The 17399-nt window shown below is 43.4% G+C and overlaps 1 protein-coding gene across 3 annotated transcripts in view; it reads left to right on the top strand.

Annotated features, from left to right (window-relative positions):
* Positions 1–17399, top strand: part of usp9 (ubiquitin specific peptidase 9) — a 43814-nt gene that overhangs the window by 16016 nt on the left and 10399 nt on the right. The window contains exons 7-36 of one of the 3 annotated variants that reach the window (XM_079277137.1): positions 1211–1326; positions 1445–1696; positions 1810–1945; positions 2028–2180; positions 4622–4726; positions 4896–5108; positions 5207–5343; positions 6528–6566; positions 8570–8703; positions 8814–8904; positions 9373–9486; positions 9596–9824; positions 11610–11705; positions 11880–12091; positions 12319–12559; positions 12711–12860; positions 13124–13244; positions 13359–13489; positions 13864–14142; positions 14271–14408; positions 14547–14684; positions 14953–15119; positions 15250–15358; positions 15472–15618; positions 15736–15882; positions 15989–16196; positions 16277–16497; positions 16643–16830; positions 16921–17094; positions 17191–17332. In XM_079277137.1, the coding sequence (XP_079133263.1) occupies positions 1211–1326; positions 1445–1696; positions 1810–1945; positions 2028–2180; positions 4622–4726; positions 4896–5108; positions 5207–5343; positions 6528–6566; positions 8570–8703; positions 8814–8904; positions 9373–9486; positions 9596–9824; positions 11610–11705; positions 11880–12091; positions 12319–12559; positions 12711–12860; positions 13124–13244; positions 13359–13489; positions 13864–14142; positions 14271–14408; positions 14547–14684; positions 14953–15119; positions 15250–15358; positions 15472–15618; positions 15736–15882; positions 15989–16196; positions 16277–16497; positions 16643–16830; positions 16921–17094; positions 17191–17332 (4728 nt within the window). The remainder of the gene's footprint in view (positions 1–1210; positions 1327–1444; positions 1697–1809; positions 1946–2027; positions 2181–4621; positions 4727–4895; positions 5109–5206; positions 5344–6527; positions 6567–8569; positions 8704–8813; positions 8905–9372; positions 9487–9595; positions 9825–11609; positions 11706–11879; positions 12092–12318; positions 12560–12710; positions 12861–13123; positions 13245–13358; positions 13490–13863; positions 14143–14270; positions 14409–14546; positions 14685–14952; positions 15120–15249; positions 15359–15471; positions 15619–15735; positions 15883–15988; positions 16197–16276; positions 16498–16642; positions 16831–16920; positions 17095–17190; positions 17333–17399) is intronic. The other 2 variants (XM_079277139.1, XM_079277138.1) reach the window with 2 other exon arrangements.

A 17399-nucleotide genomic window follows, 5' to 3' on the forward strand; every position in this document is an offset into this window, starting at 1 on the left:
CGTGTTTGATACTTACATTTTTTGCATTAAATCACACTGGGATGTTTGCTGAAATTGATAGGATGGCCGTACCTAGAACATTTTCCACCAGCCGCCACTGCGTTACAGCACTTGTTCGGCGGTGCAGGAAACACACCGACCAATGCATTGCAAATCACATCACGTGATGCAGCTCAGCCAATCAAATATGGGTATTCTGACAAGTTTCCTGATTCGAGCGAGGTTTACACACGTGACACACGGGGGGAGAGACGAGGAAATAGAAAGAAGAGCAGGGAAATTGCGCTGATAGAGGAAGTTATCTCACATGACGTTCTCCAAAAAGAGAAACGTGTTCAGAGAGAATATAATTTATAAGCAAGAATGAACAGAATCTTATATGTTAATTATTCCCACAGGCAGTTAAATCCTCTACCCCTGTCTAGCGTTTTCCCTGCAGGTGAAATCATGATTTTCAGACCCCCGCCCTCTGTAAACTATCAATGGATAAATCCAAAAAAAAGAAAAGTCACGGAGGAAAATAGTTTAATTCTGCATGGACGTCTTCATTTGCTTTCACTGCCAACGATGCTGGCTTACCTGTATGCTTCCAGAACAAGCACACAGCATTTGCTGAGAAGTGTCACGCTGGAGATGAGCGAAAAAGAGCGAATTCTCAGCTGCTGCAGCAAACTGAGCTCTTCATAAGAGTTAAGAGATATTGTTATGTCAGGTAAAATTGCAAAAGAATGTCAAGAATTGTCTTTATTCTTGTTCTATATTTTCATAAATACAACAAACTATAGTTTTTGTATATATAATGTAACTATATAAATACAACTTCATAAGCTGTGATATCAAATAGCTTTTGCGGCTCCAGACAAATTTTATTTGGTGGGAAATAGGGCAAAATGGCTCTTTGGGTAGAAAAGGTTGCCGACTCCTGGTCCAGCTTGTGACGGGAGACTTTGGCCAGTCACAGGTCATTTCAAAGACAGGGCGTTTCTATTGGCTGTTGCATACGAGCGTGCACGTCTTCAGGTGGTGAAAGCCTGATTCAACGGTGGAATGTCGTGCACAAAAAGTTGTTCTACATCAGAATTTGACAACATTTGCCTACACTGCAAAGCAACCCAAAAAGGGAAACAGATTTATGAAAAAGAGTTTGGAAAGTGTTCCAGAGATGGAGATAAAATATCTCAATGTTTCTCTTGTTTTTTTCTTTCCACAGGGCTGGTTGGTGGACTTAATAAACAAATTTGGCACGTTAAACGGGTTTCAAATGTTGCACGACCGCTTCATGAGCGGCCAAGCACTGAACGTCCAGATCATTGCTGCACTTATCAAGTGAGCCCGTTATTCCTTGAACACAATATTCTGCAACACGTCGATGTGCTGTCCTGGATGTTTTCTGTGTTGTCGGTGTAACGCTGACCCTGGTTTTTTGTGCTCCCTGCGTTTACAGGCCTTTCGGCCAGTGTTACGAGTTCCTCACATTGCACACGGTAAAGAAGTACTTCCTTCCAGTCATCGAGATGGTTCCCCAGTTTCTAGAGAACCTCACGGACGAGGAGCTGAAGAAAGAGGCCAAGAATGAAGCCAAAAACGACGCACTGTCCATGATAATCAAGTCTCTGAAGAATCTGGCTTCTCGTGTACCAGGGCAGGAGGAAACCGTGAAGAATTTAGAGATTTTTAGATTAAAAATGATTCTTAGGCAAGTACCAAAAGATCATGTCATTATTAGTTGTTAACATTTTGGTGCAATCATCCTTAAACACATTTAATGATTTGATGTTGATTAAATTAATTCTCTATTTTCATCCCCAGGTTATTGCAAATTTCTTCTTTTAACGGCAAAATGAATGCACTAAATGAAGTGAACAAGGTGATCTCCAGTGTGTCCTACTACACTCATCGGCATAACCCTGAGGAGGAGGAGTGGCTGACTGCAGAGCGCATGGCGGTATGCTAAGCCCTTGACTTTTTGTGCGGTGCGTCAAACGATTTCTCTACCTAACATGCACCTCTCCTCTCGTGTGTTTCAGGAGTGGATCCAGCAGAACCACATCCTGTCTATTGTGCTGAGGGACAGTTTGCACCAGCCGCAGTACGTAGAGAAGCTGGAAAAGATCCTTCGCTTCGTTATCAAAGAAAAAGCTCTTACAATGCAGGATCTGGACAACATCTGGGCGGCACAGGTACGCTGCAACGACCAATATTCTTTCAGTATTAATCTTATTGTCTTACCAAAAGATTCAATAACTCAGGGTTCGTACAGTCATGGAAAACCTGGAAAAGTCATGGTTATTGGAAAAAAATAAAATCCCAAAAGGTTTGGAAAAGTCATGGAAATTTGTTATATTCAAATTTCCATGTCGTTCATTTACGGTGAGTTGTCAGCCAGCGTTTCTCAGATTGGAGTGAGACGAGGAGAAAAGGTGATGTCGTGATCTTTGCAATAGAACATCTTTGATGTGTCGAGTCTTGGCCAATCAGCGTTCAGATGTCTACAGCGTCTTCATTTCCCTCCGTTAAAGTTTAAGTTACGTTATGCTCCGTTACACTTCAGACTTGCTGGGTTAAGTTAATGTCTACTGCATGCGGAACTTTGTCGACTGTTAACGTTTGTCATTATCACGATTTAGAAGGAAAAAATGTAACGTGATGAAACATACAGCCCCCCCTTGTTCCAGTTCAGTTCACGCGGCCACTCATGAACGTTAAACCGGAACACCGGCGCATCTGGTTGCAGGTTGTTTTGTTTAACTCAAAGTAGAGTGAGGATGATTTCGTGGTCAGAATAACTTTCATGACCACGAAACATCCAGATACTGATGAGATGATGAGGTCAAAGAGCTTCAGGGAGAGGAGGCTGTTTGTGTAGCGCAGCTTGACGCAGGGCTGAGATGTGAAGGAGCTGGGCCTGGATAAAGGTGGAGGTCTAAACAGACACGAGTACAGCTTCCTGCTGTCACAGTATTTTAAATACATTGATAATAAGGCAGGGTATGCTAAATGCAGGGTCTGCTGCAAGGAGATGAACTACAGCAACAAGGGCTCACGTGTCCTCTTATCACACTGACATACATGTTCACTGTAATGACCACAGCCAGTGTACTAACAGTCCCAACAGTCCCACGTTGCTCCCAAGAACCCTGAAGTAATGAGAGGGTTAAGGTGCCTGTACCTTCATTTCAGCAGGTTGCTAATGCAGAGGTGTGTATATATCACAGCTATTATTTTACTCTTGATAAGGTACCTTAGCCAGAGTAGATTATCATTTTCATTTCAATAATTTAACTGGATTGAATGCATATTAATTGCAAATAGAAGATAGGCCACAATTCCAACAGCTGTACAGTAACAGTGGAAGTTAATATTAAGCCATACAGTAACAGGGTTCAATGAAATATTTCCACGACATAAAAAGGAAAGCAATATGTGCACTAGCTGGATGCTACTACCTACTGAAGCTCTTATTGATGCGTCTGTCAACCAGAGTATATTTATAAATGTTTATTCTTTTAATCAAACTATTGTCTCTCATTTGTTTGTCATTTAAGGTAGACTGTATGCTTTGGAATTCTCATTGTTCGTTTAAATACTACATTTTCTCACTTTTTCATGTATACACCGAGATTTCACAAAATGTTTGGTCATGGAAATTTGGTTTAGAGTCATGGAAAAGTCAAGGAAATCCATTGGTCAAAATGTGTATGAACCCTGATAACTAGAAAGGTCTCCGCCAGGTGTGGCTGCAGTGACCACTGCTGTAATGTTTGGTAATAAAAAAAGGTACAGAATAACTGCCTCTGCTATCAGAGTAGGGGCGAAGCACTCTGCTGTGTTATCACTTGCAGGTTAAGAGTAGTGAATGATGAGTCAGCAGTAAATCAATGGCAGTGTCAAATAGCCACCAAAAAGTGTGAGTTACTGCAGCCCTCACTTAACACAACTTGAGTGCGTGGTTATGTTTTGTGCGAGCGAACTGTATGCTGCTGTACTTTTTTAGAATGTTAAATGAAAAGAGCTTGGAGCTATTTAGTGAGTTAATATTGTATGTTTTGGATTTGCACGACAGCACCTGTCCGGTCACGGTTTTCCTTCAGTCACGTTTTCTTGCCCAGCTATGTTTTCAGACTAGAAATGGTCCTCATAGTCCCTTTTTTATTCCATTTATACCAGTCACTGGGCTGCTATCACTAGCGTTTGCATTACCGTCCATACCAGTACTAGTTGAGCCTGTGTGGCGCGATCACCACACGCAGCTGTGGACTTGGCTCTGGTCGCACCTGGAGTCGCAGTAAAGGAAGGATTTGTGGAACAGCTCCACCTTTTCCCAAGGTGCACGGAGAAAGGAAAATGTCTGAAGAGATGAATTCCACTTTGGTGTGGCAGCGTCTCACAGTAAAGTTGTTGTCTATGTGTTAAAGTGTTGCTGGGAGTTTGACCTCTTCACACTTAGAGTAACGCAATGTAACAGAGTTCAGATGTACATTTGTTACATGCGTTTTCAAAAAAACAACCATGGTACCGGTCATGGCTTACTTTCCAACACATCTGCATCACAGCTGCAACATATCCCTGACGCTGCTTAGAAGTATGTTGTTAACCAGCGGTCGGCTTGTTGTATCTGCAGGCTGGTAAGCATGAGGCCATTGTGAAGAACGTCCACGACCTCCTGGCCAAGCTGGCATGGGACTTCTCACCGGAGCAGCTCGATCACCTTTTTGACTGTTTCAAGGTGAGTAAGAGTTTGATTAATAACCCAATCACAGATCATAAAAAGGGTTTTGTACACAATATACTGCATCTTTTCATTCGGTTCTGGCTCAATTACGTTGCTGCATCACAACAACATACTGCCGTATGCGCCGCCTTAATCTCTGGACCTGGTTGTTTCTCTCGTGTAGGCAAGCTGGACCAACGCCAGCAAGAAGCAGCGTGAGAAACTGCTGGAACTCATCCGGCGCTTGGCCGAGGACGATAAGGACGGGGTGATGGCCCACAAGGTCCTCAACCTGCTGTGGAACCTGGCGCACAGCGATGATGTGCCTGTAGACATCATGGACCAGGCGCTTAGTGCTCACATCAAAATTTTAGATTACAGTTGCTCACAGGTGCATGTTGGTGAATTTGTTTGAAGTTACACGGCACGCCAAATACCAGATGGAGGACTTGGTGTAAGTCAAAAACCCTGACGATGTTTAATTTTCACTCACAGGACAGAGACGCGCAGAAGATTCAGTGGATAGATCGCTTCATAGAGGAGCTACGAACCAATGACAAATGGGTGATCCCTGCCCTGAAGCAAATCAGAGAAATCTGTAGCCTCTTTGGAGAAGCCCCTCAAAACCTTAGGTAAGTCATCTTTATATCACAGGACCGTTCTAATGTCGGCAGGTTTGAAGTGTTTATTTAATGTAGTCTTAGAGTGCTATATTCTGAATTATTCATCTGTATTTTGCACATAATGCATGAACACCCAATAGGAGAGCGACGAGACTCGTGATTTTCACATCTACTTAATTTTGACCAGCTGGCATTTTAGTCACATTTGCACAAGACCCGAGGCATGTCTACTCTTTCTCTTAGTCCCCAAGAGAGTAACTGGACCTGCAGTGTAGTATCACATCATTGCACAATAACATCACAATTGTCCTCTCCAACTCATCCCGCTGCACACATTTACTATCGGTGCTGACCAGTGGCTGGGCGTTAGAGCAATTGCACCATGCGGATAGCCTCCTGACGGGCGCAGCTGGGCGTTGTTTTTTATAGTTTAGTAATAGGTTGATCTGGGGCAAGGGATGCACACTTTTCTTTTTAGTACACTGAAAGTAGCTGAAAGGTACACTTCCTTCATTTGCTTTGTTATACTGGAACAAAGCTAAAACGATAGCACAGGAGAAAGTCTACAGACTCAGGTGCAACTTAAACTACTCCTAAGCCCGTGCCTAATCAGTCACATCCATCCAGTCAAAATGCCATTTGTCTTTAGCCGACTAGCTCGTTACCTGTCTAGTCTCGTAGCTAGCTTGTAGATATTAAGTTAGTTTGTGTTTACATGAATATTTTTTTTAAATCATAGGCCTTTTTTCACTGTGGACATTTTGACTCATTGTAGTAGGGAAAAGCACAGTTTGTACTAGAAACATTAACAGTGTTATTGGTAGAATACCAGGACCCCGAAACAGATGCACCTGTGCTGTTCTCCTTCGGTGACGAGGCAAAACGTGTACAATGGAAAAATGCCTTATTGCTATACATGCTATTAAGAAGTGTAGCTTTAGCATAATTCAAAACTTGTTCTGTCAGTGAATCATGTTACAAGGACTTGTAAGTTGCCAGGGAACTGTAAAAAAAAAAAAAAAAATTATTTACAAACATAAGCATTAACTTAACATTACCATGCTACATTTGTGAAAGAATTTGTGATATGAAGTCATATTGTTTAGCATTAATCGCAAATTATTTGATTTGAAGTAGTGCTTTTTTCTAGTCCATGTAGAAAACATGTAGTATACATGCCTGTTGTTTTTCAGAAAGAAAATGCCAATTAACATACAAACGAACTTAGTGGGGTAAGTTGAGTGCTAATTCCAGGGTTCTACCTATTTCTGTTTCACGTCAAGTCTGACTTTCTCTTTGAACATGTTTATGATATATTTACTATATAAAATGTAAATCTCTGTCATGAATCCGCTTAAGCAATTCTTTCTTGGGTTTCATCTCAAATGACTGATACCTCATCTTATCTCCTGTTCAAAGTCCTGCACATGTGTAGTTCAGTCGAACAACAGACAAGATACTGGTATTCTGATAGCAAAGCAATGAGCTATAGATCCCTTTCATTGAAAAGGGGAGCCGTAGCAACCCAGATGCTCATCCATCACATTCTCTGTTGCACTTGACCGTAGGTCAAAAAAACAAAAAAGACAAACCTAGAGCATTGATGAATAGGACCAAAAGCTGTGGTCACAAGTTTGTACCTGTTGAGATCAGAAACGGTACTGGAAGATGCCAGCCTCTACTTAATAAATGAAAAACTAGATTTGAGATACGCGTATATACTAAGCATGACGGTAAACCCATTTACGTACTGACAACAAATTTAAATGACCTGCATGTGAACGTGACGTGGAAATCTCACATTCATTCAGTCAGCCTGTCAATAATAATTTAATTAATATACACAAATAATGAAAACAAAATAAATATATATTAAATAATAATTAATAAAATATTGCCTAGAAACTTGAAAATATTTTCAATTGTGTGAATAATTAGTCAAACTTGATGATTCATTTCCAAAGATCAATCAAATTACAGTACATCACCGTGGAGTCATTGAGAAACTTCCTGTTTCTGCAACTCAGTTTAAATCAAAAATAACAGCAGACCACCTCCGAGTGTCACTCAGACAATATTAGGATATTCTGATGAGGAATAAAAAGTCATACAAGCTGTGTTCCCTGTAACATCTAGCTACTAGAATGATCGCACTGCTATGGTTCATACCAGAATCACAGTCGTATATTATGAAATATATAAAATACAATAGCCCCTTATTAATGTTGAGTGTTTAATAATAATGACTTTTATTACTATGTTAATTCTGTTTATTCAACATAATATAAAAATAGCTTGAGATGGAATCGTTTGTTCATATTGAATGCAACTTCAGGTTTGATCAAATCAAAGTCAAGTTTCTAAATGTCCATTCATTTGTATGAGGCGTGGTTACCATAGTTTCTAAAACGGACATCTTTGGGATAAGTCTGTATGACGTGCATCATTTCTCCAGAGGCACTTTATGGGCGTTTCTGTGCAGTTTGTCAGTACTGAACACAAGCCATAATACATGCCCAGAATAGTCCTTTTAATCTAGACCGTTGCACAACTAAATGAAAGGTCCTTTGAGATGGAGCCCCATTCTTCCTGATGCCAGCTCTTTTCAGCACAAATCACTCACAGCAACATATCAGGGGTATTTCCTGCCTTGAACCCACTCAAACTCATACTAATGATCTGTAGTAGCTCTAGAATGTGTTTTAGAAAGTAGTGGCTCTATTCTGCATAATCTAGCTGCTACTGATAAACTGGAGTCTTAATCTAACTGCAGAATTTTAATAAATCTTAGCCAACTTTTTAAAATGTGTTTTTATTTGGCATTGGTAATTAACACTGTTTTTAGTGTATATCAGATTTCCATGTGGCTATCAAAACTCAAACTCATCTAGTTTTTGAATTTAGTTTTCAAGCCAAAAACTTTCTTTTTATGTGGAAAACAAGGCAGGAAATGACCTTCATTGATATGACTTCTTCTGCTGGTTCTTCTATGACACACACACATATATATACACCAAACGCTGCTTTCTTAATGTCCCTGATAAAATAAAAAAAAGAGAAATCAGTCATGCTATGTTTTTATTTATTTATTTATTCATTTTGAATCAGAAATTGTGTTAAATTGTGTATGTCCGCTTCATTCTCACTTTGTTTTTTAGTCTTCCTTGCTTCCTCAGCGTATTTCTGTTTTCTGTCCCCCTGACAACCTCCCCTCCTCCTGCTGTTCTCTCCTTAGTCAAACTCAGAGAAGTCCTCATGTGTTTTACCGCCATGACCTGATCAACCAGCTGCAGCATAACCACGCTCTGGTCACCCTGGTGGCCGAGAACCTCTCGGCCTACATGGAGACCATGAGGCAGTTCTCCAAAGGTACGCTGTTGGGGGGGGCCACAAATAGCTCCCCGGTTCAGTGGGTACAGCAGTTGGGTCAGGGGTGTGCACTGTCTGCAGTCTGACCGCTCGTATGTATGCTCTTACAGAAGAACAGGCTGAGTTTGACCCTCAGACGGTCAGACCAGGAAGCCGCTACAGCCATGTGCAGGAAGTACAGGAACGACTCAACTTCCTGAGGTACAACATCACATCTCACGTTTTAGTAAAAGCTGAGACGACAACTAGGAATGGAAGAAATTTAGATATGAAAACCTTAGTTATCGATCATATTCTGCCTTAAACACAGCTGGATTTTGTGTTCAATCAGGATCACATCTCTCATAATGTGTTGGCTCGGTTCAGCTGCATTGCTACTAGATCCATTCAATTACTGGTACTGTCATAGTCCATTTTGTAAAAAAAGCCTAGCAGCTACACATTACATCCGCAGTCGTGTCTTCTAGCTACTGAGCCACTCAATTGAAGTAGCTCGTTCAAGGACAGCAGTGGGTAATTAGGGAGGAGCAAGTGGTACCCAGTGACTTCACCCCACCAGCTATTATGATTCACGTCTGGGAGGAACTAAATGACCTTCACGAGCATATTTCTTTAACCTTCTGGCCACCAGCGTCTGCTATTGATTTTCCTGTTGGTTTTACTTTCCAGGTTCCTGCTAAAAGATGGTCAGCTTTGGCTGTGTGCCCCTCAGGCCAAGCAGATCTGGAAGTGTCTGGCTGAGAACGCAGTGTTTCTCTGTGACCGCGAGGCCTGCTTCAAATGGTACAGTTGGATTTGATTTCTTCTCATCTTCGGCTTAAATTAATTCCTTATATTTATGAAAAAGTAGAAAACATGTGTTTTGAATGCTTATTCAAATACCACCCAATAGGTACTCCAAGCTGATGGGTGATGAACCAGACCTGGACCCAGACATCAATAAGGACTTCTTTGAGAACAACGTTCTGCAGTTGGACCCGTCCCTGCTGACGGAGAATGGCATGAAATGCTTCGAGAGGTTCTTCAAGGCGGTCAACTGCAGGGAGGGCAAGCTGGTGGCGAAGCGCCGGGCCTACATGATGGATGACCTGGAACTAATAGGCTTGGACTACCTCTGGAGGGTGAGGAGTACCATGCAATGGGCACACACACACACACACACACACACACACACACACACACACACACACACACACACACACACACACACACACACACACACACAGTGTGTTTATTGGGGAGGGAGGCAGACATTTGAAAGTGCCTTTAAATGCGTTTGCCAGTTTTCTTTTCTTTTTATGTTATATACTTTTATATTAGCTTTAAGAAACAATTTGAAAACATAAAAAACTGAAATCTTAATTTAGTCACCTTGATTACCACTTAAATATTACTTTATGTCGTAAGAAGATGCTTCAAGACTTGCCTCTTCCGAGAATACATATTCCACCCAATATACTCTCTCGCTCTCTCAAAACATTTGTAATTGCTACGTTGCTTCATGTATCCACAGGGTTTGTGGAACTGGGTGATGAATCACTTATTCTCAAAGACCTTTCCTTGATCTATTATGGATTGGGTTGTACCTCATTTTTATGTTGCTTTTGCCCAAAAGCATCTGCCAATTGTGTAAATGTACCTGTGAATAGGTAGGCTCACATTCCACATGCACTCTCTGCTCTGACATAAGTTAAGCTCTGATATAATGGCGCACATGTGAGCTAACGATGCTCTGCAGTGCGTCACTCCTGTACACTTGTCATTGTAGCCTTGAGGTAGGAATTGCATCGACAGAAAGAGGAGTTGACAGTGGACACAAGGTATGACTGTACATGTGTTTTTGAGATCGCCTCTTCCTCCAGGGCCATTTCTGTTTGGTTTTGTCTCTTTGACATGCTCATGCAAGAGATTAAACGTCAGTCTTATAGTGCATTGCACCGTGCCTCGTCATGTAACAGAGCGTAGTGTTGTAGTGAAATCGGCTGGAGAAAAGCCAGTAACGTTGGCAGCACCGGGGCTAACGTAAGGAGGTTCCATTGAGTTCCATTATGCTACAGTCAATGCTCGATTCAGTAAAAATAAGTTGGGTGAAGGTGTATCATAAAGTTATGTGTTCAGATGTAATCTTGTGGCTGTTTGCTCTGAGGAAGGTCCTTATGACTGAAAGCTAAAAGCTCTGCATAGATTTAAGTGTGCGGATATCTATTCTACCAGTTTGAGCTTTTTGATACTTCCAGCACCTTATTGAAGATCAAGCCGGGTAAAGTGGTGGTTATCCTGCAAATATCCTAAAATGTAGCTTTTTGGCAAGAAACTAAAATAAAAACAGTTGTTTAGAAAGATTTTTTCACAGCACTATACAGATATTAGAGCGGGAATTACATCCTAACACGAGCAATAACTCAATTAAATTAAATTAAATTAAAAATATGAATGCCAAAAAGTATTTTATTTCTTTATCATTCGAAATGTTTTTATGCAAATAACTACTATAGATGACTGACATAGTAAAAAATACTTTTACACTCACTCCAGATTGGTTGAAATTATTATAATAAAAAACATTCCAGGACGCTGGTGAAAAATAACTGGAGCCCTGTATACCAGCTGCTATAACAAAATAGCAACAAAAAACGATCTGTATCTGCAGATATAGCTCATAAACGAACGCCAATTTGTGTCAGCTGCAAACAGAAACGTGATCGGGGCATCTCTAAAAGTTACAATCAGAACGATTAATAACAATTCATATTTTGTGATCCCTTGCGCCCCTCGCCTTCCCCCTCTCGTGTTCTGAGTGGGCAATAATGAGGCTCCTCTTTACTAAAGTGCTTTGTAGCGCCACAGACGTGTCAAGCTCTCAGTTCTGAGTATGACTTCATCCTATAATCTCCTCTCTCCCCCAGGTGGTAATTCAAGGAAGCGATGACATCGCCAGCCGAGCCATAGACCTGCTGAAAGAGATCTACACCAACCTCGGACCAAAGTTACAAGTCAATCAGGTAGACTGGTTGTTCTGTTTCAGTCGGGGCAGAAGTTTAATCTGCTTTGTCTGTTTTTGTTTTTTCTTGTCTCCTTCCTGTCTAGATTTATTTGTCAACAAATATCATTATTTACAATCATTTGGTGATAAATTGTGTCTCTTCATCATTGTACCTGTTTCCTTCCCCTTTTAGGTGGAAATTCATGAAGATTTCATCCAGTCATGTTTTGACCGTCTGAAGGCGTCCTATGACACGCTGTGTGTGTTGGATGGAGACAAAGACAGCATCAACTGCGCCCGTCAGGAGGCTATCCGCATGGTGCGAGTGCTCACCGTACTCAAAGAGTACATCAATGAGTGTGACAGTGACTACCACGAGGAGAGGACTATACTGCCTATGTCAAGGTACAGCCACAAGAATTAACGAAATGCCCACCCAGAGACTGAAGTAATATTTTATACAGGGGCCTTATTAAAATGAATCATATAGATTACTTTTCTTAAAATCGGTACATTGTTGCCCAACATAGCTGAGGACCTCTGTGTTCCTCTCAGTGAGTTTAACAACGGTGGCATGTCTTTACTCAGTCACTGAAACCTCAGGGCAACCTGTCTTCCGTTTTCTCTTGCAGAGCCTTCAGAGGGAAGCATATCACATTGATCGTCCGTTTCCCCAACCAGGGGCGTCAGGTGGACGACTTGGACATCTGGTCACACACCAATGACACAATCGGTTCGGTGCGGCGTGGCATCCTCAACAGGATCAAAGCCAATGCTGCGCACACCAAGATCGAGCTCTTCATTGGTGGAGAGGTCGTTGATCCAGCTGACGACAGGAAGCTGATTGGGCAGCTCAATTTGAAGGACAAAACGGTGAGAATGTTGGACTGTTCTTTTGGAAAGGTGCTGTGTTGCCTCTTTTGTACTCTCCTTTAAAATGAGTGATCCTAACCACAGTGTCCTGGTCAAATGGTTTGTTTTTAGATCAGAATTAACTCACTATGATTTATTTTGTTGTGTGTAGCTGATCACGGCCAAGCTGACCCAGGTGAGTGCCAACATGCCTTCAAGCCCGGACAGCTCATCTGACTCATCCACTGGTTCCCCTGGTAACCACGGCAACCACTACAGCGATGGCCCTAACCCTGAGGTGGAGAGCTGTCTTCCTGGTGTGGTGAGTTTACAGCACAGATACTGTATTAACGCTGGGGTCTGCAACATTTGAGAAACCTCATTTAAAAGTATTGTACCTTTTTAAAATCCAGCCCACTCTTTATCAATCAAAGTAACGAGCAGCACGAGCCCAACAGAAACTTTTGATCAGACTGCTTATTTATCATTTTATTATAGTCAGTTAGGAACATTTATACTGGACATCACTTTTATTTGTGAAGTCAAAATCGCATTGTGAAGTTGTCCCTCTGCCCTCCTTCACAGATTATGTCGCTGCATCTGCGCTACATCTCCTTCCTGTGGCAGGTGGCTGACCTGGGCTGCAACCTCAACATGCCGCTGCTCAGAGATGGAGCTCGAGTTCTCATGAAACTCATGCCCCCAGGTATACACGCACCTGTGCTCTCCATATTGTCCAGCCAATTTACTTGATGTAAACATAAACGACGCACACGGGCAACACTCGTATTCATTCACGTTTGTGCTGTTCCCCCTTCAGATAACACTACCGTGGCGAATCTGCGAGCCGTGTGTCTGGACCACGCCAAGCTCGGCGAGAACAGCCTCAGTCCCTCGCTGGACTCACGTTTCTTCGGCCCCTCACCCTCACAAGTGCTCTACCTCATTGAGGTGGGTCCCAGTGTGCTGTTGCTCTGCAGTTTGTGATACATTTGTGCCCTGGTAACCATGTTTTTTTTTTTACATTCTCTTGACTGGCCTGTGAAGTAGCATTAAACCATTGAGTTGATTGGTGGTTTAGCAGCAGTACTAGAACTCCATTAGGACATGGTAAAGTATGATGTGGCCCCTGTCTTGCAGAGCAAGACTACTAAATTAGCTGCAGTGAATACAAAATGTGTACAATGTACCACGTTAGAGAGTTCCTGTTTTTACAAAGAAACCAGGATCTGCCACTGATCCCGCTGCGTGAGACGGGCCCGTGGTTTTGGTCCCATGTCCGTTGATTTATAAAAAGGTTCACACTGTTCTTCCCCATGTCCCAGGTTGTTTATGCTTTGCTGATGCCAGCCAGTTCCACTCTGGGCGAGGACGCCAGCGACTTCCAGTACAACTTCTTGAAGAGTGGCGGGCTGCCCCTGGTGTTGAGCATGCTCACCAGGAACAACTTCCTCCCATCGGCGGACATGGAGACACGCCGCGGTGCTTACCTCAACGCGCTGAAGATCGCCAAACTCCTCCTTACAGCCGTAGGCTTCGGCCATGTGAAGGCTGTGGCCGAGGCCTGCCAGCCAAACGCAGAGGGAAATATTCCTGTCTCCCCGGTTAGACCGCACACACAATTCCCCCAGACCCATACCTATAATGACTGGCTCTTCAGTACTGGACTGGCATCTCTAACATGTTTTCATGTTTCTCCACACCATCATCACCTTCCCTGCACTGTCTACAGATCAATCAGGCCACTCACGACCAGGCCCTGGTCCTCCAGAGTGCCCTGCAAAACATCCCGAACCCGGCCTCAGAATGCATGCTGCGCAATGTAGCCATCCGCCTAGCCCAGCAGATCTCTGATGAGGTCACAGAAAATGTAAGCAAATGGTTGGAGGTTTGTAAGAATAGAATACATGAAAAATGAGCAATGGTAACTCATTTTTGTGAATAGTTTTCATAGGCACCATGTTTGGACCAATAGATGACAATCTTATGGGGCTACTTTTTTCAATAGAATTTCTTCCAGGCATCGAAGTACATCCCAGACATCTGCGTGATCCGAGCGGTACAGAAGATAGTGTGGGCATCAGGCTGTGGCACAGTGCAGCTCGTTTTCAGCTCAAATGAAGAAATTAGCAAGATATACGAGAAGGTAAGTTCCCTTTGAATGTTACTCTTTGTGAGAGTTTAACATTGTTGTTGAATGTTGCTCAACTCCTTTAAAGACATAGTACAATAAGCTGGATAGGAAGTAGGAGCACAGTAGAGGGGCAGTTGTGCAGCGCAGAGTTCCGTAATAGATGCAGACTGTTGTTCAGCTCTTGATGGGCTTTGTGGACATCCAAGGGATTTACAACGTAGAAATTGCAACGCTGTGTTTTCGCATAATGGATTTCATTGTTTCATTTTTTTCTCGTTAGACAAATGCAGCTAAGGAGCCAGATGGGGAAGATGAGCAGGTGTGTTGCGAGGCCCTGGAGGTGATGACACTGTGTTTTGCCCTCATGCCCACGGCTCTGGACACACTCAGCAAGGAGAAGGCTTGGCAGACCTTCATCATCGACTTGCTGCTGCACTGCCACAGCAAGTAAGTACACCAGGACGCGTTTCCCGAAGCCCAAATCTACTGACTTGTATAGCGGAGACGTCCCCAACTCCAGCCATTCGTAGTTCCGACAGGATATCGTGACGGTGATGTCGTCTTATGTGTTTCACAGATCTGTGCGTCAAATGGCCCAGGAGCAGTTTTTCCTGATGGCAACTAGATGCTGCATGGGCCATCGACCCCTCCTCTTCTTTATCACCCTCCTCTTCACCGTGCTGGGGGTGAGTGGATATTGCCTTGTTTTTCTTAAAGATCATCATTTTATAATGAATCACCGCAGTGTCAGAGCAGTTAACTGCTCACAAGATTCTAATTTCAAGTTGTCCGTGTCCAGAGTACGGCCAAGGAACGAGCCAAACACGCTGGAGACTACTTCACTTTACTCAGGCACCTTCTGAACTATGCCTATAACAGCAACATCAACCTGCCAAACGCTGAGGTGCTGCTCAACAACGAGATCGACTGGCTGAAACGGATAAGGGTAAAACAGCCTGCTAATCGCAAGTTTCATCCGATTTGTTGTATTATGCTGCCTATAAATCAACCTAGTTCAGTGTGGGGCAGAGTTGATGGTACACAAACATGTTTCATTCACTAGGACGAGGTTAAGAGGACAGGGGAGACCGGCGTGGAGGAGACCATCCTGGAGGGACACCTTGGGGTTACCAAAGAGCTTCTAGCCTTCCAGACACCAGAGAAGAAGTATTACATTGGCTGCGAGAAGGGAGGAGCTAACCTCATTAAGGTGAAACAAACTGACCACACCTGAAAATATCAACATTGTCCTTTTCTAATCGTTTCCTTTCTCGTAACATTACTCAGAGAATGTTTCTCCCTCTCTTCTTCATCAGGAGCTGATCGACGACTTCATCTTCCCAGCGTCTAATGTGTACCTTCAGTACATGAAGAGCGGGGAGTTCCCCACAGAGCAGGCCATCCCAGTGTGCAGCACCCCCGCTTCCATCAACGCTGGCTTCGAGCTCCTGGTAGCGCTGGCTGTCGGGTGTGTCCGCAACCTCAAGCAAATAGTCGACACCCTGACCGACATGTACTACTTGGGTATGTAAACAGCGGTGCGGCAGCTTCACTTGATGGTTTGTAAACGACATCATGCATGAGGGTGTTCCCTCTGCTTTCAGGTTGCGAGACACTGACAGAATGGGAGTACCTGCCTCCGGTGGGGCCGCGGCCCAACAAAGGCTTCGTGGGTTTGAAGAACGCCGGAGCCACCTGTTATATGAACTCTGTCATTCAGCAGCTGTACATGATCCCTCCGATCCGCAATGGCATCCTGGCCATTGAGGGCACAGGCACCGATGTGGACGACGACATGTCAGGGGACGAGAAGCAAGAGAATGAGGTACATATCTGATCATCATTTGGCCATTTGGTTTTAGTCTTGTTTCCCCATGAACACAATGACACACGGTCGCAAAACGTAATGAACAATTTTGGATGCTGGAGACTTGCAAGTCATTTTTCACCTGCACGTTTGGTCTCCACAGAGTAACGTGGATCCTCGTGATGAGGTGTTCAGCTACCACCATCAGTTTGACGATAAGCCCTCCAGTAAGTCAGAAGACAGGAAAGAGTACAACATCGGGGTACTTCGTCACCTGCAGGTCATTTTTGGACACCTAGCGGCGTCCAGACTTCAGTACTATGTCCCCAGGGGATTCTGGAAACAGTTCAGGTATTTCAAAGACTCACAGTAATTTAGCATTTCTCCTCTTTGGCCGTTGCTGATGTCTAATCGTCTCATCTCTGTACCGTCTGTTTTTAGGTTATGGGGTGAGCCAGTGAACTTGCGGGAGCAGCATGATGCTCTGGAGTTTTTCAACTCTTTGGTTGACAGTCTGGACGAAGCTCTGAAAGCCCTGGGCCACCCCGCCATGCTGAGCAAGGTGCTGGGGGGGTCCTTCGCCGACCAGAAGATCTGTCAGGGATGCCCTCACAGGTGAGTGCAGTCCTGCCATTCTCAGTCACCAGAAACAATTTCTGAAATATATACTTTGGTTCCTGTTATGCTCCTAATAATGTTTTGCGTTGCCAGATATGAGTGCGAGGAGTCGTTCACAACACTCAATGTGGACATCAGAAACCACCAGAACCTGTTGGACTCCATGGAGCAGTACATTAAAGGAGATCTACTTGAGGGAGCTAACGCCTACCACTGTGAGAAGTGTAATAAGAAGGTGAGAATGAAGCACCCACCCGGTCGCCTACCAATATTAGAATGTGATAATAAAGTGCTATGGAGAA

Source organism: Melanostigma gelatinosum (assembly GCF_949748355.1).
Source record: "Melanostigma gelatinosum genome assembly, chromosome: 10".
Classification (NCBI taxonomy): Eukaryota; Metazoa; Chordata; class Actinopteri; order Perciformes; family Zoarcidae; genus Melanostigma; species Melanostigma gelatinosum.